A 25,274-nucleotide genomic window follows, 5' to 3' on the forward strand; every position below is an offset into this window, starting at 1 on the left:
TTTTATAATCTTAAATATCTCATAAATAAAATTGAAATTAATGAATCAAAATAAAAACAAAAAAGCATTCTTCTTTAAATAAATTTTTTAAAAAAAGTAAAAATGGTTAAACAAATTAAAACTTAGTGACCAAGGTAATATGAAATTAATGCATTGTAAAATAAAAATTGAAGCAGAAAATGATTAAACAAATTAAAACAAAGTATCCAAGGAATATTGAAATTAATGAATTGTATTAAAAAAAAAATATCATTCTTTTCTATTAAAAATGGTCAAACGAAGGAAATATAGTTGACCCATAAAAATAATTCGTTCCTTCTTCTAGTGTCAAGCTTCCTTTAACCACGCTCTTAAGAAACGCGTGTACATCACTCACCCTATTTTTATTTTGCCCCAATTTATTAAATTTGACCTCTCTTTGACTCCATTTGTCCGTTTCTTATCACGTGAAACTTCATGTACAAGTATGATTTTGTGTGTGTATAAATACTTACACTCTTCTGAAGCTCACTTTTGAGCTGCTGTATACTCTAAATTTTTTGTTTGTCTGTTCGGTTTGACGGTTTGATTGGTAATTTTCTCAATTTTTTCTCCATTGTTACACCCCTTTGATGGTTGCATTCTTAGATGTAACTATAAAATCTGTGATGACGAGAAAACAAGGAGTGTTTTCAGTTTGTAGCATGATACGATCATCTTTTAGGTTATGAATGTGCACGTATAATAAAAATTGTTATGAGTTATCGTTAGTTGAATTCTAAATTTTTCTTTATGTGGAAGTTTTTGATTTCTAAATCTTCAGCTCGAATTTGAGTGTTGCATCAATTGCTTAGTAAAAATGATTTTGATGAAGTTGGTTGCTATGCATTAGTCTAGTTGTATTCTAACTCCTACATTTTTCAGTAGATGGGCTGTTTTCTTTCTAAGGCAACAAAGAAGTTCCCTAGGCATGAAAATCCTATCGTCCTTGCTTCTCAAACACTCTGTAAGTTATTAATTAACCTTTCTTAAATTGTGATTTATAGTGTGCACATTTTAATTCTGTGTTTGCATATGAATTTTAGACGTTTATGCCTTAGGCCCAATTATAATTACGTGTTAACTTTTTAAATAATTTTTAATTTTATGTATATAATTTTTATTACGTCGATTTACATTCTCTTCGCTAACACTTATATTATTTTTTCTAAAAAAAATAAAAATTCTTTTGCACTTTCTTTTTTAAAATCTTTGATAAGTTAGAGTTATACACTATAAAAAATATAAAAATCAATAGTCAAAAGTATTGAATAAGGTGACTTACAATTTTTCTTTTGTTTTCTTCTTAAATTTTCAAGTATTTCATAATCATATTAAAGTACAATTATACCAACTTATCAATGTATTATATCAGATACTCTTATTTTTATGTAGTGTTTATCACCTTATTAATTATATGTTTATGTTAACAATTTATATAATGATTGTCTCGGTAAGAAAAAATCTCAATTTTATATTGATAAAATCTCATGTAAGATTAATAATTAAAAAACAGTATTTGAAGAAATCATTTCAACAGAAGATGTTAAGTAATATTTTGCATTTAAGGAAATAAACAACTACATATTAAGTTTATATAGATTTTAGACATCTAACTAAAATTTCCCTTTATACCTCAAATAACATTGAGTTTTGATGCAAATCAAAATCAATGACCTTCGATTATGAATTCTTTGTCAGCTTTGAGAACGAGTTAAATAAAATAGATCGGTACGAAAAGCGTACCTACAATATACACTTTCAAACTGCATAGATTGTTACTGTTGAATAATAAAGACGAATACTAATGTTAAGACATGTAAGTGCTGTTACTATAAAATCCTAGCTTATATGTTTTTTCCTGTTTTTGCAGTTAGTGTAAGTGAAGTTGAAGCATTATTTGAATTGTTCAAGAATATTAGCAGTTCTGTGGTTGATGATGGGCTAATAAGCAAGGTAGTCTTCTATTATAAATGGTCAAACAAAGTCTATTGAGTATCAATGTATTATAGGATAACATTGTTTTCCTACTTATGACAAGTACTTGTTTTTGTTTTTCTTATGCTTGTGAAAATCATGTTGGAGTTGTAGGAAGAGTTTCAGTTGGCTTTATTCAAGAACAAAAAGGAAGAAAACCTTTTCTCGGATCGGGTATGTATAGCTTTGATATGGAGCATGGTGTTGTTTTTTTTTTCCTTTTATAGTAGTATGTATATGTGCTGGTTTGTAACTGACAGCTTGTATATGCTTCAATAAAATCTTTTATGTAAAATTATTAATTTGCCTTTTTGAACTATTCTTTTGATGGGATATGATATATTAATTTGCCTTTTTGTATGCAGATATTTAATCTCTTTGATGTAAAGCAAAAAGGAGTAATTGATTTTGGTGATTTTGTTAGAGCACTTGACGTTTTCCACCCAAATGCCCCACAAGAAGTGAAGATCGATTGTAAGTGAAACAAGTGGTAAAAATATAACTGTCTAGTTCTTTTTTCTGTTCCAAACTGGCACAAAAGAGAGGCATATTGAAAATCCATACTTCTGTTGTTGCAGTTTCATTTAAGCTTTATGATATGGATGGCACGGGGTTCATCGAGCGACAAGAGGTATGCTTTATTTACTTGTCAAGTTTGAGTGTTTGTTTATGTATTTATATATATCTTACCCTTTTAAGTTCAAAGCATTAACTGATTATATAATATCATGCTTTTATTGATTCTTGGTATCTATCCAATATATTTGCAGCTTCTTTATTATTTATGATTTTGGCAGGTTAAGGAAATGTTGATTGCACTTTTAGGTGAGTCTGCTATAACGTTGGATGAGGAGATCGTTGAGATAATACTTGATAAGGTAGTTTACTGATAATGACCAGTTAAAATTTTCAGTTCTTTTAATACATAAACATCGGTATCTCTGCTTCTGTGGTATGATAAAATGTTAAAGGAACCAATGCATTCGATCTGTTTGCAATTTATTCTCACTGTTATGTATAGTTTGCTTCTTGATCAGCCAAGAATAGAATACTGCAAAGCTTTTTACTCTTTGCGTTCCTAAGAATCGCGTCTTGTGGTCAATGTGTAGACATTTTTGGAGGCAGACTCAAATCAGGATGGAAAGATTGACAAATCTGAATGGCATGAGTTTGTGGGACGAAATCCTTCATTATTAAAGATAATGACTCTTCCATACCTAAGGTATCATGTTTTGATACAGACATAAATATATTAGACGTAAGATGTCTCTGTCTAATAAGTTTTATTGATGCAGGGATATAACTACTACTTTCCCAAGCTTCGTATTTCATTCTGAAGTTGATGAAGCTGCTACCCAACTATGAAGTATAGTTGAGGTCGATTCTCTTTCTCCTTAATTACTCTGGTCATTTATTGTCGCACCTAAGTTTGGTTGGAGAATTGGAGCTATTTTTTTTCAGAATGTAGCAAAACTAAAGGCGATTAAAATGGGAACAATAGTGATTTGAATCAAGAGAGTAAGTGAGCCTTATGTTATACGGTTCTTTTGTTAGCAATATCCTGCCATTATATTTAATGGTGAGGTTACATTTCAAACAGTTTTTGTTTGCTGTTTTTTTCTATTTTGAGCTGAAAAATCTTGCGTAGCATCTTCTCAAGCATAACTATGTAATGAAAAAGAAAAAGTTCGTTTCAAATTACATGTTGTTTATTGCTTCAACTATAGTTTTATTTTGTTATGGTTGCTGTTTTTTTTTTTTTGGTATGCTTTAGAATGTTTATCTATATTATTTCTGGTGTCTTCGTTATGAGGTATGTTGTTAGTTGTTTTGAAGAATTCAAGTGATAGTCACTAGCTGTTTTAAGATTTATTTGCACGTTTTTATCGTTATTTTAATTATTTACCAATTAATGTTTATTATAGAGAGTTACTATCTTAAAAATGATCACTGGCGATACTTAAGAATTAATTGACACTAAATATGTATTTTACTGGCAATTAATCTTCTTCTTTATAAATGTCCTAAAGTCTTTGACAATATCATTAATATCGATAAAGACTTTAACACTCTTTATTAATAACAATATTTAATGCCTTAAGAGTTATTTTGTTATAGTAATTTACGTAAATGGTAAGTGAGCCGCCGATTGTATAAATATTTCTTAGATTAACGGTGCATACAATTTCAACGTAGAACAATTGGTCTACCACATTTCATGAAGTCATTCTTTCCCTAAGACTTTTCTTGACCACTCCCTCACGGCTGATGGGTTTGATCTTGTTTCACGTATCAAGACCGAGCTCGAGGTCTCCTGTCTTGGTATTGTATCTTGTGCGGAGATTGGCTAAGCATATTATTTATTTCAAAAAAATTATTTTAAGAAAATATTATTTTGATGTGTATTTAAGAAACCAATTAATAGCGTGTCTAAGAAGTTCCATTTTTTGAAGAAATGGCAACTTCAAACACTTGGCAGTTGCGTTACTTTGATTTGAGAAACGTGGCCCGTTTGGATGGGCTTAATAAAAGCAACTTTAGAAAACTACTTTTGAAAGTGTTGAAATTTATTTTTAAAATAAACACTTATGTAAAAAAGTTGTTGATATGTTTGGCAAATAAGTACTGATAAACAGCTTTTTAAATCAAAATGTCTGAAATACCATTAAAAGTTGTTAACATAATAAAAGTTAATTAATTTATATTTTACAGCCATAAATAATTATAATTTGCTATCATTCACATATTTTTTTCTCACCACAAATTATTTATAAGAGGAATATAAACTTATTATAGATTTTAAAGATATATATATAATTTGAATAGATCAAAGAACGATTTAAGATTTTATTTTAGTTTCATCCATAGGTAACAATAATTGTCTATCATTCACATATTTCTTTATTATCACAAATTATTTATAAGAGGAATATAAATTTTTATTTAAGTTATATGTGCAACTTATTTTACATTTTAATAATATATAATTTGAATAGATCACTTGAAAGATTTAAGATTTATTTTATTTTCATTTATTAGTAATAATAATTGTCTATCATCCACATGTGAAAAGGGAAAAATGAAGAAAGAGATGTTAGGGTTATGTGGGTAATTTGGAGATTGTATAAAAATATTAAGGGCAAAAGGTAAAAATGTGGTCAACTTAAAACAACTTATAAGCTAAAAAAAAACACTCTTACCCCTACCTCAGCTTTTAACTTTTGGCTTAAAATACGTTTTTTAACTTAAAATAAGTTATTTTGAGTATTGTCAAACAGCTAATTAAGTCAAAAATCAACTTTTAAGTCAGTTTGATCAGCTTTTAAACTGAGTCAAACAGGCTCATAGTCTTTTTCCTTCTTGCTTTTTCTCTTACTCCCCTTGTTCTGCCTTTTAATTTTTAATTAATTCATAAATTAGTTTTGTTATTTTATTTCTCCTCTTATAACTCGCTAATATTAATTAATTTATGTATTCTTTATTTAAAATAGAAAAATACTTATTTAATTCTGAAAAACATTTCACACCTTTAAAATAGTTTATTGGGACATCACAATTCAAATATTAATTTTATATATTTTTATTATGTATCACAATAATAATATTTATGTTATTTTCAGGATTAAGATTTTAATAGATAATATTATAAATTATTATCAATTTAAGAAACAATTGCATACAATATGTGTCTTGAAATTGGTGATAGTATTGAGGATACTGATGTTGCTGCTATTCTGACTGATACTGTTCAAATTATTCTGTCGGAGGCTTACGGTAAAGAAAATTACAAGTATGTAAATAAACATGGTTACAAGTCAAATGCTAATAATAAAACCTTCATGAAAAATGCAACTCAATGCAAAATAATACTCCCTCCGTTTTAAAAAAGATGTCCTAGTTTGATTTGGAATAGAGTTTAAGAAAAAAAAGAAGACGTTTTAATCTTGTAGTTCTAAATTAAAGTTATGACAGATGTACCAAAATGCCCTTTAATCTTGTGGCCTTAAATATATCACGTGTAAAATTAAAGTTAAAGTATTGCCAAAAAAGAAATGGGTCATTCTTTTTTAATCTGACTAAAAAGGAAATGAGGATATTCTTTTTGAAACAGAGAGAGTATTAAAAAGAAATGATGATCCCATCTTAGAAAATCACTCAACTTTGAATTGATTACTTAGAAAGTCATTTGACTTTTTGTTTTATAACTCAAATATCACTCAACTATTGATGTTTTACTTAGAAAGTCACTCAACTAAAAAATCACTTTACGATATTTCACATAGAAAGTTTTGCGTCTTTCTTTAGACTTAAAGCTGCTTCTATAATTGTGTACGTGTCATTTTAGGATGCAATTGAACACACATCTCTAACTCTCTATCTTCTTCTTTTTTGGACCAATATCATCTTTTTCTAACCTACATTTTTATCTTTAATCAGTTCATAAAAAGTAAAGAAGAACTATCGTCTAGTCGTGAAAATCTTCTTATATTTACTTCTATACAAGGTAAATAGTTACAAGTTACAACACAATGCTCGCATAAGACTTGCAATTTAATGAATGAACTTCTACGCACTATAATTATATAAGCTACTAATTAAGTTGCTAAAATATAATCTCTCCTACAATTTCAAGCCAATCAAGAATTCATCATCCAATCCCTAAGAAGAAGAAAAAAAAGTAAATGCATTTTCTGAATTTCTTAGAATCATTTTGATTTTCAAAGTTAATTCTTCCATTCAATTTAATAGTGTATTTTCAATTCCATCTTCAGTTGAAAAATAGACAATTCCAAGACAACATAGAAAATTAAAAAGCTTTGATAAGTTTTATTTTATAGCTTTTTGAATATTCACATTCTGCTTTGGTACAAGTATTTTAATGATTACTTGATTGGATTATGTTGAGCAATTTATTGAAATCAACACGAGTATTTGAAACTGAAACCTTACCTTCATGAGATACACAACTCTTTTTTATTTAAAGACATCATTTTTAGCTATAAAAAAAGTTGAAATCACCATAAGTTGCCCTTATAATCTTTGCTGCACAATTTGAGAGGGAAAGAAACAGTTCTAATTTTTGTTAAATGAATTAAGGAGGAAAATAAGTAAGAAGATTATGGAGAGACATTAATTATATAACTTTGTAAAATTGTTGAAACGAAATATACAAAAAAATAAATCGTGGCTTATGTAATACAACTAGAAGTTAGTGGTGAGTGATAAATTGTTCACACTATAATTATGTTAAATAATTATCTAGTATATGGTTCCTACATAATTATCTAGTATATGTTTGCTTAGTTACATAATTTTTTTTATAAAGGTATTAACTCATTTAATATTTAATATAAATATTATATATTGGATTAATTACGAAAATTTCACCTTTTATTTTATTTATACCATTATCTTTTACAAGTTTTACAAATTTATAAAATCTCTCATTTTTACGCATCACATTAATGTATCTCACACATCACATTAATGTATTTCACGCATCACATTAATGTATCTCGCGTATCAAATTAATGTATCATGTATAAAATGTACATCGCACATCAGATTAGTGTATCTCGCGCATCATATTAGTGTATCTCACACATCAAATTTATGTATCCCGCACATCAAATTAGTGAATCATGTATAAAATGTACCTTGCACATCATATTAGTGTATCTCATATATTACACATTAGATTAATGTATCAACGCATATATTATTGTATTCATTTTGAGAGATTTTTGTAATTATAAACTTTTAAAGGATAAATTATAATTTTACCTCAAAATTTTATATTTTAAATTATGAAATATTTTAATGATAATTTTCATAAAAAATTAGTAAAATATAAAACTTAATTTCCTTTTTCTGAATTTTAGATCGAATGTCAAATCATGAGGGCAAACTTGTAAAGCTACGTCTGAAGTCCGAACGAACCGACTTCACATCTGTTGTTACTCGCCGGCGGTGGGTTTTTATACAGCTCGGCGCTTGCAAGCGGAAATCGACGTCGTCTATGGCTAAAACTTTGAGTAATCAATCCATGGAGAAAATATCAGATAGGCTTTCAGGGCTTGATAACCTCTATTTCCCACGCGCTCAGCAATCGTCCGCCTCCACTGCCTTCCAACGCAAATCCCTCCTTATCGACCTTCTCTCTCGCGACACTCCCCTTTTTCTAGGTACTCTACTAATTTTTTATTTTCTTTTCTCACGATTATATTGATCATATGTGTTTTATTTTTTATGTGGCTGATAATTGTGCAATTTAACCTTGACCTCGTGTTGTTGCCAGCAATTCTGCTATTAGATTCTGATGGAGCAACTTTTCCTCATCTAATCGATATGTTGGCCTTGAATTCATTGTTCCCCTCCCAAAAATATTCAGCACTTTCAATTACGAAAAGAGACAGCATTGCTTAGTTGATATACATTGAATCTCTTGTTAAGTTCTTATCTTCGGAGAAATCTTAGTATTTCGTGTTAGACCTCTTATCTTATTGATGCTTTATGTTTGTCAGAATTGTTGAGGCAAAAGCACCTTAGTCTAGTGGAACTTTAAGGCAAACTGCAATTACAGTCGTGAGCTTTAGCGAAGAAAGGTGCTAAGGAGCAGATAGAGTAAATGTGATGTGTGAAAACTGACTAAACACAAACATATGAGGTGATTCTCCCAGTAGGTGTACAGTTACTTTTATATCAAAATTTTTTTATGAGGTGATTCACGTCAGTTTAGCTGAAGAATAAAATGATTTTTAAGTACTCAATGACAAATTTTCAGATATAAATTTCTAAAATCTTATTACTTGATCAATTTAATATCCATTCTCACCGAAGGGTTGGTCTAGCAGCCAGTGAAGTGGGTTAAAACCATGAAAGATCATGAGCCAGACCCCAATAGAGACCAAAAGTATTAGGTGATTCTCTTAATTTGCCTAATGCTTTTACCCGATGCCTATGCTAACATGAGATAGCTGTTACTCATCACATGAGATAGATGGTACTCGGGGAAATAGTCGAGATGTGTGTAAGTTGATTCGGACATAACCAGTGTTGTGAATGGCGAGAGGCGAGGCGAGGCGAGCCCTTCTCGCTATTCCACATAGAGGCGAGGCGACCCATGGCGAGCTATTGGCGACAAAAATGGCGCCGCCTTTTTGATTTAAAATTTTTAAAAGATTTGACTTAACAATAGTACTCAAAATTTCTATTTTCAAAATTTGCTACTGCCCGACTCCTCTTCCCCTCACAATCTCTTCTCCCCGACTCCTCTTCCCTTTGCAATCTCTTCTATTGTCAAAATTTGCCGATCGCTTCTCTTCTCCTGTTCTCCATCATCTTCGAGTTGCTGCTGCACTGAGGACCTGAGGTATACCTCTTTTTTTTCTTCTTCTTTTGATCTTTCAGTTCTTCTTGAGTTCTTTTCTTCAAGAGTTGGATAGTTTTGAAGAAGAATAGACTTTTAAAGTTTTAGTATTGTATTTTGAATTATTTGGTCTTTAAAGTGTTAGACATTTTAGTATCTACTATTGGTTTTTGAATTGAATATTTGCTAATATGTGTTATTACTATTATGATTTTGGATATTTATATATGCAATTAACTATTTTTAATTTTTGGTATTAAATGGCGCCTTGATTCAAAAAGGCAAGTGTCTCACCTCTCGCCTCGCCACGCCCTTGTCGCCTATTGTCGCCTCTCGCCGTTCAAAACACTGGACATAACCATTGTAATTTTTTTTACTAATATTCTTTCAATGGATTTTTTTTCATACTTATCTAGTGTCGCTTCGTCGCACCCAAGGTGTAGCCTAGTGATCAATGAAGTGGGTTGAGAACTATCAGGTTCAAATTTCAATAGAGGCAAAAACACTAGGTGATCTCTTCCGATCTAGTCTAGCTTGGTGGATCGAGTTATTTGGTACGTGTTGCTGGTGGGAGTTGGCAAGTATTCCGTGGAATTAGTCATGGTGTGTGCAAGATTGCCCGAACACCACGGTTATAAAAAAATAATAATTATCTAGTGTCCTCTTGTTAAAAACAAAGACCACGAGCCATGAGAGGTGGGCCTTTTGGCATTGGTGTGAGCACCAGCTAAGAGAGGCAGAGCAAACAAGCTTTACTTACTATCTTGGCTTAAGCACTCCCCACTCGAGCAGTCGAGCCTTTACTCAACACTGATGTTTGTTCAAATGGTGAAAGACAGTTTGAGAGATTAAAAATTTGCAAACAAGAGAGTAGTCAAATATATAAATTTATTAAAAGGGAAGAAGGCGTAGGTTATTGTGCTCCAAATCCTATGCACCTTGTATGTTATTCCAGCTGAAACCGTCTCTAGCACTTCCTCCTCCCTCTGTGTATATTTGAGGGTTCAAGTTGTAACTTCTTAATTCCAGTAAATGGGCCTATTTGATTCACTATGTTATTTGGGTTGTTTACCTCACTAAAGGCCTAATATCTCCTGTGCTGAACTAGAACTTTTAGCTACATTATTTTTTAAATGAAGAAACAATATAAACTTTATGAATCTGTGTTTCTAAATACCACTTTGTTGATTATTGGAATCTCAGAACGTTATGGATCACAGTTAACATCAGATGAGCTAAATGAATTTGGAACTATGGAAAATGATTATGAAATCAATTGGCATCTGAATCACCTGCGAAGTGTAATTAGCCCAACACAAGAAGATCTGAAGTCCAGATCAGTTAAGATTAAGAACAGACGGCGAGCATATCTGGACAAATTGGTAAATGATGGACAGTACTTTTCAGAGGATGCAATGAGGGAAAGAGAGCCATATTTGCATCATGAGTATATTGGGAGGTTTCAGGATCCAAGTGGTAGGAGCATGGCAAGACCGGGAGAGCGATGGTCTGAAACACTTATGAGGCGGTCAGAAGAGGCAGTGCTTGTTAAGAAAATTAGGGATGAGCAACAGAGACGAGGCGTGGCTCAAAGTGATTGGGTAGGGTTTGATAATCAGGAACTTGAGAAGATGGAGGAGGAAGAAGAAGAAGAAACCGAGGAAGAGGAGGAGGAGGAGGAGGAAGAAGAAGACGAGCAGGAGGAGGAGGTGCAGGAGAAAGACAAAGGTGAAAGGGACATCTCATCTAATAGACAAGAGGTAGTTGTTGTACCCTCTCTCAATTTGTTGATAGTATACACTAAAACATTTGTTGGGTCTGCTGATTATTTGCAATTACATGCTAACTTGTAGGCTATTTTCAATAGATGTCATATTTTTGTTGTGTCTTATTATTATATTGCATTTATGCCGAAGGAATTATGGATGATTGTCAGTTGAAAGACATAATTTTAGTTGTGTTTTATTTGACATAGCATATTTCTTTTGTTGTTTCGCAACAATTGAGTAAGAATGGGATATTGGTTGGAAGTACTTTAGTATTGTGTCGGAGTTCTTTTAGTTGGTCTTCATAAAAAAAAAGAGTTCTTTTAGTGGTAATACCTCCCCTAAAGTGTAAAAGTGTTTTAGTGTTTGGATTGGGGAGTCTATGATTCATTGCAATTTCTGACTCACTCATCTTTGTGGTGTTCTGCAGTAACATGTTAACGAAGTTTGGAGAGCTATGAAGTTATGCATCGTAATTGCCAGTTGGAAAGTCCTACTAGTGTGCCCCCCTTAAATGGTGTGCATTTTTTTTTGTGGGGGGAGGGGTTTTTGCAAATCTGAATGTACTAGGCAACAGTCTAACTTAAAACCGCGATGTATCCATTGAAATTGAGAAGTAAAAGTGTGATGTAAAAAGGTTATGAATCAACTCTTCAGCTGAAAAACTGATATTTTAGGAGCTCATTTTATGGTGGATACCTTCTATGAGCTTCTCTGGGAGATGCTTGCATTGTTATCTTTTTCAAGGATTTTATGCTAGCTTCATCTCTGTCTTTTTCTGTGTTTTCTTTTGCATTCATATTTCTGGAGATCAAGTTTTCATGTGTTATCTTGTTTGTTAGCTCAAGTTGGAGTTGTGTCAACAGGGAGCTCCACAATTTTCACTGACCATCATTATCTTGTTTACACATTCCAGTTGTAGTGAAGCTTTGTAGAGGTTCAAGTTGGAGTTTTATTTAGGTTTTGTTGAATGCAAGCTTTTGTCTATAGTAACCTCACAGAATATGTTCTCAAAGCATAGACCATTTTCTTTTTGTTTAGCCTGTTATCCTTAGTAGGCTTACTGTTCCTATTACTTATCAGAAAATGATTTCTTTTCCTATGTGAAGGTACACCCAATCATCCTTGATGCTTCTATTGACGTGCCATCAGAAATAAGAAGAGCTGCTGTGATGGAAACTTTATCAACTGAGGAGATGCAAGAACGATTGGACCAGTTTTCTTACATCATGCAGGAAAAGTTTTTATTAGGAGAAGATAATCTGGATTACTCAAAAATTGACGAGGATGAGACCTTGGATGATCACTGGATAAAAGAAGCAAATTATGATGCTGAAGAGAAGTACTTTGATGATGACTGAGCTTTAATTACCGAGTGGTTTTTAGCTTTTGATGCTACACAAGTAGACAGTCAAGTACACATCTCGTTTGAGTTTCTATCATGTATATGCTGTTAGCGTTGTATGCAAATATGTTTAGGTTTTATGTGGCTGAAGGGAGTTTCTCTTAAGGTTGTTATCGATGGCTGGTTTTTGGTTTTTGAAGTCGCTTCCTATCCATCTTCTTATGTTAAGCTTACAGTAAATTCATAATCTTTAGATGTGGAACTAATGAGATATATGTAGATTGTGACAAGGACAGTGATTCTTGTCCAAATAAGTAACAATAAACCCAAGTTGCAGAAATGAGAATTACTGTACTATCATCAGGTGTATGTCAATTGATAAGACACAAACATTAGGGGATTTGGAGAAGGTTCCTAGTTTGGATTTCTTTTATTTGTCTTTGTACGATGAACAATGAGTTTATGAATCATTTGGGACATAAATGGTTCATAATTAGACATTGTTTTCTTTTGGGAGTTTCTTTTTTTATTGGTCAACTTCTATCATGTTGAATTGTTGATGTAGAGTGAGTGGCTACAACTCCAATCCCACACAATTTGTACATTTTAGTTACTGGATTTGATTTATGCCTTATCTTGCAATTGCCTTTAATAGGAAGTACTATTAATCTGAATACTTTGATTACTAAATCAATTTTAATCACCGATGCTCTCTGATTCAAGAAAATAAAAGGGAAGAGCAACCAATTTAATCCCTGAAATTAAGTTGGTCTTTGGTCATAGGATTTGTGAGTTTGATTAAAATGAACGTTTCTTTATGAAATTTGCATAAAATTATAATGTCAGCTTTAAATTGTATTTTTAATTTTCAAATTCTAAATTCTTTGAAAAGTAGGATTTGAAATTTCACATTGTGAAGTCAAATATAAAATTTGACTCCTTAGCTCAAGAAAAAGAAGTCTAGGAAATGAAGTATCAAAAGTACGAGAAACAACAAATAATTAAAAAAAACAACATATAGGTAACATAACATAAACTACAACAAAATAATACGATGATTGAGATACAAGTAACAATAGATTGCAACAAATATTAAAGGATAGGAAACTACTGAAACAATACTATGACTATTAATATGAACATTGTCACCTACTATCATTTTACCTTAATTTTTGTCCTCCAAACACTTATATTTCGTGTCCTATGTAAGCTGAAATTGCATCATATCCCATGTAATCACATTTCAGAATACTTCTTAGTCTATCTTTATCTCTCCTTAATATTTCTTTGATCTATCTCTATCTCTCCTGAAACAATCATAAATAACCTCTCACATCTTTATATCACGACATATATGTATCTTCTCTCCAAGATCTTGTCCTCCGCTGAAGCTACTCCCATCTTGTCCTAGATATCCTCATTTTTAATCATATCTCTTTTAGTATGCATGTACTTCTATTTTAATATTCTCATCTCCACAACTTTTATCTTATGAACATAAAAATTCTTAATTGACAACCAACACAATTAAACTGATCTGACCATCGTTCTTTAGAATTTATCTTTTAGTTTTTATGATACATTTATTTACCCCTTCCTCACCCCCCCCCACCCCCCCCTTCTTTACATTGACTAACATCCTTGTCTATATTTTCATTGGAATATTTAAATTTTTTCTCCTTTAAATGACATGTGTATCAAGTCTTACTTTCATGATAAACTTGTGCATGCGTCGCTAAACTTATAATCCAAATATTTAAAAATATTACTACTAGTAAAAATGAATTTTTTGATAACTAAGCTGATTTTAAATCCATGTCCAACAGGCCCTAAATCCAAAGGCTTACAATTTTTGGCAAATTGACATCCACCAAACAAAAAGATTCAAAATTACTGGTGAAGTCATCAGTGACAAAAGTTACACGTATACAATCGCACCACGATAAAATGTCCAAGCGACGATACATTAGCATTACCCATCCGAAAAAATCGCCTAAGCAAAGCTAAGCTAAGTTCTTCCCGCCGGTGTTTATATATCACCTTCTCCGGTCACAATTCCTTCTCTGTCTCTCTCTAAAACATTCCATCAATAAGCATAGATTAGAGAGAGAAAATGGGATAACCTTCAATCCCCCTCACCAAAAACCCTAAGTTTCTCTCTCCTCGTTTCTCGGACATTGAAGCCCTAGGGTTCGAGTCCTGTTGTTTAATTGTCGTATAAGCTGAGGAGAGAGATATGTACAAAGAAAGAAGAGTTGGCGGTGGATCGAAGCCGGAGATGGGACGTGTAGGTGATAGGAAGAGATTAAATGAAGCCTTGGATAAGCACTTGGAGCGCTCATCTCCTTCTACCTCCACTACTACTGTCAGGGGTACTAATGGAAAGGATCATCGCTTTGCCCTGTCCAAATCCAAGGACCAGCTCAGAAACTCTGCTCCTCCTCCTCCTCCTGATAATAAGTGCTCTGATGGTATACACACTTTTTTTCCTTACATCCTATATTATAATGGTAAATTCATAGGGTGGAGTTTAAAATGTTAATGCATATATAGAAGGATGTATGTAGACATATTAGGTGTTCTGAAATGGAATGGAAATAGTCATATGTTGGAGTGAAGGGAGTATACTGTATTTATCTATTATGTTGGTTGTTATCTAATTAAAGTTTTAGGTTTTAGAGGTTGAAATTTGGCTGCACAATTTCATTTTTACTTTAATGGTTATGAAAATTAATTGGGAAGAGTAATTATGATCAAATTACATTTTAAAGCATGATGAGAAGATCAGGAGCAAGTGTTGAAGCTTGTTCTGCATTTGGTGACATTAAAGCTTCATGTGGCACCAGGTTGTTGATTCTAGTGTTAGTGTTGTTATTAATGGCTATGATCATATCATTCACCTTGTCTACTAAAATGCCTACTCCATTCCTACATCTCTAGCCTTGGTTCCTACCAATTTGGTTTCCTGGACACATGCTACATTGATCAACATGGTGCATAGGGACCACTTCGAGAGGATATGATGAAGCGCATGGTTTTTTTGGCTTTGGGGATATAAATGACGCAGGAGTGTCTCTTTTGGACATCACGGTAGCTTTTGAGCTGTTCATAGCTAACTTGAGCTTTCATAAGAGGGAGGAACACTTGGTGACCTATCGTAGTGTAGTGTCTAATGCACACACAGATTACCTGCTCCTTAGGAAGTGTGATTGAGGTTTTCTCAAAAAAGGAAGTGTGGTAGAGGTAACTGCGATGACCACAAGTTTATTTCGAGCGAGAATCTTACAACCATTATAAGCTCGTGGTTATGAATTTCGATATCAAGAGAAAAATGTAGAAGAGAACTTCATATGACCAGCCAAGGATTAGATGGGGAAGCCTGACTGAGGCCAAAGCTCAGGAGATTATGGATAATTTGGTGACTATAGGGGCTTGGGGCAGTTGTAAGTATGCAAATAGTATGTGGGCTAGTACAACTGACTGCATCAGAGTAGCAAGTCCCTGATATATCCTGATACAAGTGTTAGTTCAGCATGTTCGAGACTTGGGAATAAAAGGATGGTATCATTGCAACATCACCTATCCATTTGTGAGATATGAATGAAAACAAACTTCTAATGTTATTTCAAAGAGCGGATATGCACGTTACAATAAGCTTATAATCAGTAAATAAATTCAGACTTATCTTCCAGGATGAACATGGTAGCTTTCTTTAGCTATAATAAGTGAAACAATTCAGGAAAATCTTCATGCTTTTTTGCTCTTTTTTCTTTTGGCACTTCCTAGGGTGGATCATGGATGAGCATTTGTCACTTGCATGAGACTAAGCCATGCCATTTATTTTGTATCTGATTGCTTTATGAAGTCCTCACATTAATTATGCTTGATGGTTACAATTAAGGCCCTGATGTAGGACTTTCCTCCAGAAAAAAAGAAATAGAATATAAAAGGCATAATACATAAATGTGCCCCTTAACTTGACCTCATTTCACATTTATGCCCTTCAACTTTGGTTATGCACAAGTAGACACTTAAACTTGTATAAATTTGAACAAGTTAACACATGAGTCTTAAGTGGCACAACACATGAAGGACAAAATGATATGTAGGATGTCATGTAGGATATGTGCGTCTATTTGTTCAACTTTATACAAGTTTAAGTTTAAGTGTCTACTTATGCACACCCAAAGTTGAAGGGCATAAATGTGATTTGAAATCTAGTTAAAGGGCATATTTATGTGTTAATATAGAAATACAAGGCCCTGAAGTGGCACAACACACGTAGGACAAAATGATATGTAGGATGTCATGTAGGACATGTGTGTCTATTTGTTCAACTTTATACAAGTTTAAGTTAAGTGGCTACTTGTGAACACTCAAAGTTGAAGGGCGTAAATGTGATTTGAAACCTAGTTAAAGGGCATATTTATGTATTAATATAAAAATTCAAGGCCCTGATATATCTTGATAAGAAGAACGTAAGGTGTTGATATAAGACTCGTGTTTAGAGATTATTATGGCATTTACCCTTAGAATTTTCCAATCCAAGAGGATGATCATTCTGTGAGATACATAGTTAGTAACACACATTGAGTTCATTAAATGAACATCACTTGACCTCAGCCAAAAGGTCGAGAAAAGTTTCATTAAATGAGCATTGAAGAGGAAGATAACATGTATTCATTTTTCACTTTTGGCTAAAAAGAAAAGAGCAACTATAATAGGGAAAAGATAAAATTTAACACAAGTAGAATATCTTTTTTTCTTAAAATAAAATAAAATTTGAACACAAGTAGAACATCTTAAATAGCTTGTTCCTCATCGGATCCTTTTGTAGTCTTTTGTTTAGATGGTAACAAATTTTATATAGTCTAAAAGCACAAAGGTTGTACTGGCCATAATTACTGGAAAAATGTATCACAATATACATTAGAAATTTCTATCTCCTTACAGATATCCTAGAGCATAAAGAATAGCTTCTGAATCTCTTGTGGTTCTTGTTTTACACCAAAAATAGAACAGCAGCACATAATGCATTTTTATCTTCTGGATTGAACTACCATCTTCAAAACATCTTGAGATCCTTTCTTTCCACATAATCCTTCTTTAGTATTAAAAGTTGGTAATAATAAGATAAATGTTTGGAATTTTGAGGACTTCAATTGGCTGGTTTTGACCAGTGAATCAGTGAACTAGGTGTTTTAATAAGGAATATATAGGTTTAGTCCATGGGATCAGCTGAATGAAGCACCTTTTAAATTTCCCAAACACTCCAAAAGTGCTTGAAAGCTATTTTGGCTTAAAAGCACAAGCCAATCAAAGCAGGCTCTTAATCCATAAGCTCAGATTCATGTCTTATAATTTTAAGATTTGCTAAGCAGTTTAACTGATTTTGTCCAGTTATGAAACTAAATTTTCTTGTAGTTTTTACTTTTGTTTTCCATTTGCAGCAGAATCTGAAACAGACAGTGAGGCATCAGATATTAGTGGTTCTGATGGAGAAGACACTTCATGGATCTCATGGTACTGCGGTCTACGTGGGAATGAGTTCTTCTGTGAAGTTGATGATGACTACATCCAAGATGACTTTAACCTGTGCGGTCTAAGCAGCCTCGTACCATATTATGACTATGCACTTGATCTGATTCTAGACGTCGAATCTTCTCATGGTGAGTTTTCTCTTTCCATATTGTGACCACTTCTTTCTGCTGTGTACTGTGATTTGCAAATTGCACATCTGGGTATCTAAGGTTACGGTCTGTCATGATTGGCTTGTTCCTCGCTGTCTCCTGAGTGCACTAGAAATAAGTTCATGAATTAGCTTTGCGTATTATTGGGGGTCGTTTGGTAGGGTTTATAAGAATGGTGCTAAACAATATATATGATAATGCTCGTGTTATTTCTTATTCATTGTTTGGATTGGTGTGTTAAAAAAGGTTTTGAGGGGAAATTGATTCGTTAACCATGCTAATGGATGCATTAAATCCCCTTGCATTACTATATCATGGTTTTCCATGTATTAATAATACACAAAAGACTGAATAACTAATGCTTGTATCAGTTATACAAAGATTGAAGAAGTACCTAACAAGTTACTATTAATACACAAAGCTAATGAATGTTTGGTACACTTTTTCAACCAATTTGGTATTAAGGTATGTACAACTAATACATGGAAATCAACAGTATTAGTAATGCAAGGGGTTCCAATGTATGCATTAGCATGATTAAAGACATAGGTGCTTCTGGAAAAAACCACCTCCACCTACTTGTGGAGGGTATTTTGTAAACAATTTTTTAGAAACTATGCAATGCCTGTTATTTTCAATACACCAAACCAAACACTACATAAGAAATAGTCTCAGCATAATTAATGCAAGTATAACTAATGCACTATTTTTATGCACCATACCAAACAACCCCTTGATCTATAGCAGTTGTAGTTGATGAAAATTAGACGGACCAAATTACAAATGGTTTGACATTTAGAGAGATTTGTTTGCCGTCATGGATCTAACAATAATAATAGCTGATATTTGTTACTTTCAGGTGGAATGTCTTAATAATCTGTATTGCTAGCATTAAGATGATTGTTTCATTACTAACAATTAAAATAAAAAAAGACATGATTGTGTATTAGTTTCCCATGTGTATTGTTCTTGCCGTACTAGTGTGCATCTGGATGCTTCTTATGCTTTGCTAGTTTGAAGGTAATCATGTCTTCTTCTATGAGTTTTAAAGGACGCCAGAGAGGTGTATTTGTATATAAGTTCTCTGAAAGTAGAGGTTGATTTGGTGACTGTTCAAAGTGATAGCTCCCCAGCTTTTACTGAGCATGAAGGCTGGTTTTGTTGACTTAGCGTCCTGTATAATTTTATATTCTTGTCATAAATATGCTCAAGTATTAACATTGGAGCTGTATTTTGTTGAAAGTAAACATCTTATTTGGATAAGACTGTTTAGAGTGGGGTTTGTAATTGGTATTTTCTTATATCTTAAGAGGAGAACTTTGGTGTTCTATAGTTACCTCAGTAGTAATTTTGAAGAATTTTCTCTATATAAGATTTTAGCAAATTAGAGATATGTGCTTGTTCTGAGAAACATTTCTCCATGCCATTATAGAAGACATGTTCACAACGTTAGGATTTAAAAAGGTCCTCTGCCTGTTATCTTGTGGTAGTTTCTCAAAGGTCATATGATCGATGAGAATGCCTGAAATGTGTAGGTGATATGTTTACAGAAGAACAGAATGAACTAGTTGAATCAGCAGCAGAGATGCTTTATGGTCTAATACATGCCCGCTACATCTTGACAACAAAGGGACTCGCTGCTATGGTAAGAATTTTTGTAGCATTGAAAATTATATGTGGTCATAGCTATAATAATTGGAAGGTATCTGGTCTTTTCAGTTAGAGAAGTACAAGAATGCTGAGTTTGGGAGATGTCCTAGAGTTTACTGCTGTGGACAACCATGCCTCCCTGTTGGCCAGTCAGACATTCCTCGACAAAGCAGAGTGAATATATACTGTCCTCGATGTGAAGATGCGTATACACCTCGGTCAAGATATCATGAGAGTATCCTTTTTGTTCTGCTTTGTTATTTCTTAATGCAACCATCAACATACTGTCTGCATTCTGTCATCTTGCCCCCTTTTCCTTTCATCTGAAATGTGTAAAACTAGGAACTTGAATGTTGTGATTTGAAAACAAAGGAATACATGAATGTGGTTTGCACGTCTCACCTACCATGAGAAGTTGGCATAATCCATTATCCTTACCTCTTTTCTTTTACCTCCATCAATTTCAATTTCTCAAGTTCCCTGTCATTTGCTATTTACTAATAATCCAAAACAAAAGGAATCTGAAGCCTGTCTTTTTCTTTAAGGTTCAAAAGATAGTGCAGTAGAACCATGTCTTGTATCTCCCTACCTTGAATTGAGATTGGATCTTTCATCTCGTAGTGAAAAGTTTTAGAGGATACTGGTGTTCTGAGAAAATTGGGAAGTTTAATTTACCTTAGAGTTGGCAGCAATTTTTGTCATGTTAGCTTTTATTTGAGTCTCTTTTAATACTGTCAGAGATTTATATGCCAGTAGATAATATAGAGAACTTGCAGTATGTTTTTTTTTTTTGTATAATATTGTCCTGAGATGAGCTTAAATAGAGTCGCAATGTAAACGAGGGTAATATAGCTAACCCAACTTGTTGGGACTGAGACATAATTGTTTTGGTAGCATTTTGAATATCGGAAGATCTTAAAGAGTAAACGGTATCTTAGTTTCGAACCTTTCTTCCACAACAGCCACCATGTTTATTTTTCTCGTATTTTCTTTGAAATGCATCAAACAAGTTGTGGATGGGTGGACAGATTTGAAGAGGGAATCAATCTGTAAATACTATTGAACTGTCCGACACATTTAGACATTTTCTCCCAAGCAAGGCAGGGATGATGTTTTATTTTCTCCTCTTCATTTTTGCATATATATCAATGTCTCTTTTGCATTTCCTTTACTATGTCAAAGACATTGATGGAGCTTACTTTGGAACCACATTTCCGCACCTGTTCTTGATGACTTATGGACATCTCAAGCCACAGAAGATTTCTCAGAGCTACGTTCCCAGAGTTTTTGGTTTCAAGGTCCACAAGCCTTGATCCTGGTAGTGTTACCTACTGTCTATGTTTTCCTTATTAATGTGCTAGCAGAGGTAATGCTTTTAATAGCACATGTAGAATTGTAAGGTTCTGTTATAGGTTTTATTCTCATACAGGCTTTGGAAGATGCTGTGTGATAACAAATTTACTTGGACTACGTTTATGTATGAATACAATTCTCCCTTGCTACAGTTTGTGCTTTTTTTGTTACCCTGTGAGGATCTCTCAAATACTGCGTTACAAACTATTCTGTAGCGTGATTTGTATGTCAATGTACACCCAAGTATCGCAACTTGGATTTGACACATAATATTTTTTTTGTACATACACTTGACTTTTGGCCTGGGGTTTCAATTGAATGTCATTGTGTTTTCTTGAGTAAACATGATATGTCTCTAAAAGTCTTTCCCTTTTGACTTCTAGCTGTGCATTATTTTATCGGGTGAAAGATCTTATGTGCTGGTAAATTGTTAACTTTTGCATTGTGGCTGAGATAAATCATTAAAATTCGAGCCTTGGGGGTTTGGTTAGGTTTAATGTCAAGTGTGACAAGAACACATCATGGATTAGGAAGTTGACTATGATAATATTTAAGTGGAGAAACGTAGAGCCTAGAGGGATAGATTCATTATCATCGCACTATGTAGAACTGTATAACTCTAGCTAATTTTCGTATAAGATTTACATATTCCTCGGGGAAATAAATGCCAGAAGATGATGTCGATCTATTCCCTCAAAACCTTCCTAGTCGAGCTTCCACCGAAGAGATGGGAGCACATCCGTAACTCAACGAAACGAATCTCATGGATACCCCTTCTTTTCTTGAGCCAGAGTTGGGGCTTGTAGAAGAACTGCAAAATTGCTTAGGAAGTATTAATCCTTAAATATGTTCCTTCAGATTATAAATAAATTAACCCCTGTTTTTCTACGTTTTGTTTTAACATGTAAACATTTTTATTGATTTTTCATCACAATTTGTTCAATTCCTCAAATCCCAAACTACTGAATAGAACTTTCTTGGAGGGCATCATATATGATGAATAACACTATCATTTCAGCACAAAATACAAGTAAATATCATTTAGTGTTATCTTAGATGGTCACTTAACTAATCTTTGTTATCTTAGAATTTTTGTTCATGATCATGACATTAGAATGTGGTATATCTCATGTCCCATTTCTGAAGTTAGTTAAGTTTTTCAAGTTTTTAGAACTTTGCTAATTATTTTAGGAATGTAAATTACTCAAATTTTAAATTTGTCAATAGCATTTTTAAGTTTACTATAATTATTTGTGAATTTAAGTTTACTATAATTATTTGTGAATTTTTGGCGTTAATTTTATTTTATTTTTTTATATTCTTCCAATTTTTTTATTAATCAATTACTCATTTTCGGAATTTATTAAAAAAAATAAAAATTAAACGAAATTGTTAAAAATCAATCGGATAATTTATTTAAAAGGGGGTTGATTTATGGATCGGATTAGGTGTTTATGAGTCCGAATATCATTCCATTTTCATATAAATGTCATGCGGTAAGGTCAAAATGACATGACAATTCCATGTGGCATTTAAAGAAATGAAAAATGAGTTGGATAGGTCCAACATGTCAACTAACGCCCATAAGGGCATATTTGGATCAAAAGTTGGATGGCGAGGGCATGAGTGAACCAAACTTTAAACGGAGGGTATATCTAGACCTTTTCAAATAGTGTAGGGGCATATTTGACCCTTTTCCCATTTATGAATGAGAGAAGTACAGACCAAAACACTCCTAAATTCGAAATAAATTGTCAATTTCATCCTTAAACTATTGAAAGCTTTAAAAACACTCTTTTACTTAGCTAACTGAACTTAACTACAGCTTTGATCTTGTGACAATAGTGAAATACACTACTAAGTTCTCGCCAAGATTAGGAATGATTTCAACATTTCTCTCGACTTTTTATCATGAGTTTCATGATTCTACAAGACACTACACTAAAAATAATCCTTAGCGATAATTAATGAACGACAATAGCTTGATTATCACTAAAGATGTATTTTTAGCTAAAATAAGCATTCTTTGTAAATGTCCTTAAAACCTATAGCGATATTAAATCTGATGTCAATTAAACTTATGTCGGTAGAAGCTTTAAACTCTTTGTTAACGTGTATATTTATTGATACTTAAAATCATTTTTGTTATTGTGAGAGTTTGAGACCACTTATTATATCATATCAAAGATTGTGGGTGTATTCAAGTTTAAGTAATCCAGTAAAAACATATTTCTAAGACTTAATAATTAAAAAATGAAACTAATAATTTACACTAATTTGAAAGTGTTTTCAATATTTACTTCTTTATTATAACTACAACTAGAACAAGCTAGCCATATTGCCATTATAATCACATGTGATTTGTAGGATCTTAAAGATTTTATAATAATATGCCGTGTCACTTAAAGATTTTATATTGACGAATGGTAATTTAACTCCATATATATAGATTGAATATTTTTATAATTATTCTAGAAAGATTTTTCTAATTTGTACATATAAAAATCAGGGTCACTATTAGTATTGTCATTGTTTGTGTAAAATCTTGATCTAATTTTATGGAGCTTTATTTTTTCTGATTGATACTCATTAAGAATTTAAGATAGTCAAAGATATTCTTCCTAATTTTATTACTATTACAAAGTTTTAATTTTGTGTGTCAGTCTAATATACTTTTTCTTCGTCTACAATTCGATATAGTCCACCGTGCAATGATTTTATTTGACGCTCAATATTGGACATTAACTTATTACATTTTGTTTATTAATTTTATTTTTATAATTCAAACATAACATTTAATACGTTCTCTATCTGACAAATTCCAAAATAATGTTACATTTTTATAATTAAAAATAATTTAATGTAAAATTCCTTTTTTACTCAACTTAAACATCATTATATAAATTGAGGTCAAGGTAATACTCGGTCCTTAAAAACACATGTACGGTATGTAACCAATAATTAATACAGGTTGTGGACGACTTGCAATTTAATTTTTTTCAATAGCTTGATATATGTCATATTTTAATCCACCTATCTTATGTTACATATCGAGTCCAAAAAGGAAATAATTAAAAATTAATTACACTAAATTCCATTAATTGATAGATTCTTTTTAGCTATTTTAATGTCGATGTACTATTATTTATTAATTTGGTTCCTTTAATTAATAGATTTTGGTTATTTTTAAATCAAGGTTCTATTACTATGATGGTCCAAGTATTTTCTATTTAAACAACTTTATCGCAAGAAACAAGCATTCAATAATTTTGGAGGAATAGGTTTTTTAAAGGTTGCACCAAAAAAGATGAACAATTTTTTGCTATTATGTTTGTTTTCTATCATGGCTCTTCTTCTCACATATCCATCAGGTAAAAATGAATAAATTTTCTATTGATTTTTAAGTATTGAATAAAAAAAATAATCAGACTTAGCAATGAATCGAAAAATAAATCTTTTATCGACGAGACTAAATATTTCTTTGTTACAGATGGGAGAATTGCTAATCGGAGTGGAGATAAGATTTGCATGGTGAGAATAAAAGTAGATCACTGCAATTTTGGACTTGGTGATCGTAAATGCAAGGATGAGTGTTCCCGTCAATTTAAAAATGTTAGAGATGTATTTTGTGCCAATTCAGAAACTCAATGTCGTTGTGCACTTTATTGTTAGTAGTCCTATATATTTTTACGATAAATGAACCAGCACTATGCGTGGATAATATTATAAAATATCACTAACTATTTTTTATTGTGACACGAAGAAAAGAAAATATGATCGTTTTATCAATAGTTGAAATTTAATAAGGAGATTGTTTTCATTTTTATTTCTTACGAATGTACTTCCTCCGTTCACTTTTATTTGTAATGTTGAGCTTTTTGAAAGTCTTTTTCATTAATTTTTAAAGATAAAATAAGATTATATTAATTCGATATTTTAAATAAAAAAATTTAGATATTCAAAAACTATATGAAAAGTACTATAAATTGCAATTTTTGCATATCTCAAAATATTAATTAAAATTCTTATAATTTAACTTTAAAAATAGAAACTATGATAAAAAATAATTGACTGAGGGAGTAATTTTCGTTGCCGATGGAATTGAA

The 25,274-nt window shown here is 32.2% G+C and overlaps 3 protein-coding genes and 1 long non-coding RNA gene across 7 annotated transcripts; all 4 read left to right on the forward strand.

Annotated features, from left to right (window-relative positions):
• Window positions 1-906: 906 nt before the first annotated feature.
• On the forward strand, window positions 907-3,668 carry LOC101244779 (calcineurin B-like protein 1). Its single transcript, XM_004242230.3, has 8 exons — window positions 907-985; window positions 1,892-1,974; window positions 2,110-2,169; window positions 2,361-2,469; window positions 2,574-2,626; window positions 2,793-2,873; window positions 3,105-3,217; window positions 3,291-3,668. Exons 1-8 carry the CDS (start codon window positions 907-909, stop codon window positions 3,358-3,360), a joined length of 648 nt encoding a protein of 215 aa, XP_004242278.1. The 3' UTR covers window positions 3,361-3,668.
• Window positions 3,669-7,844: 4,176 nt separating this feature from the next.
• On the forward strand, window positions 7,845-13,012 carry LOC101244495 (uncharacterized). The gene is made up of 3 exons (XM_010324579.4): window positions 7,845-8,180; window positions 10,568-11,124; window positions 12,240-13,012. The coding sequence occupies exons 1-3, from the start codon at window positions 7,883-7,885 to the stop codon at window positions 12,489-12,491; spliced, it is 1,107 nt and encodes a 368-aa protein (XP_010322881.2). The 5' UTR covers window positions 7,845-7,882; the 3' UTR covers window positions 12,492-13,012.
• Window positions 13,013-13,126: 114 nt separating this feature from the next.
• On the forward strand, window positions 13,127-21,319 carry LOC101246833 (casein kinase II subunit beta-3). 4 transcript variants are annotated; one of them, XM_004241932.5, is made up of 5 exons: window positions 13,127-14,946; window positions 17,926-18,144; window positions 19,701-19,810; window positions 19,885-20,050; window positions 20,998-21,319. In XM_004241932.5, the coding sequence occupies exons 1-5, from the start codon at window positions 14,712-14,714 to the stop codon at window positions 21,126-21,128; spliced, it is 861 nt and encodes a 286-aa protein (XP_004241980.1). In that variant the 5' UTR covers window positions 13,127-14,711; the 3' UTR covers window positions 21,129-21,319. The 4 variants fall into 4 exon arrangements, with proteins under 4 accessions (XP_004241980.1, XP_010322880.1, XP_010322879.1 ...); XM_010324578.4 differs by having other exon boundaries at window positions 19,716-19,810; XM_010324577.4 differs by having other exon boundaries at window positions 17,929-18,144.
• A 3,107-nt stretch (window positions 21,320-24,426) lies between these two features.
• On the forward strand, window positions 24,427-24,974 carry LOC138349054 (uncharacterized). Its single transcript, XR_011221581.1, has 2 exons — window positions 24,427-24,539; window positions 24,659-24,974. It is a non-coding gene; the product is annotated as an uncharacterized lncRNA (long non-coding RNA).
• Window positions 24,975-25,274: the final 300 nt, after the last annotated feature.

The sequence above is a fragment of the Solanum lycopersicum genome, chromosome 6 (assembly GCF_036512215.1).
Source record: "Solanum lycopersicum chromosome 6, SLM_r2.1".
NCBI classification, from domain to species: Eukaryota; Viridiplantae; Streptophyta; class Magnoliopsida; order Solanales; family Solanaceae; genus Solanum; species Solanum lycopersicum.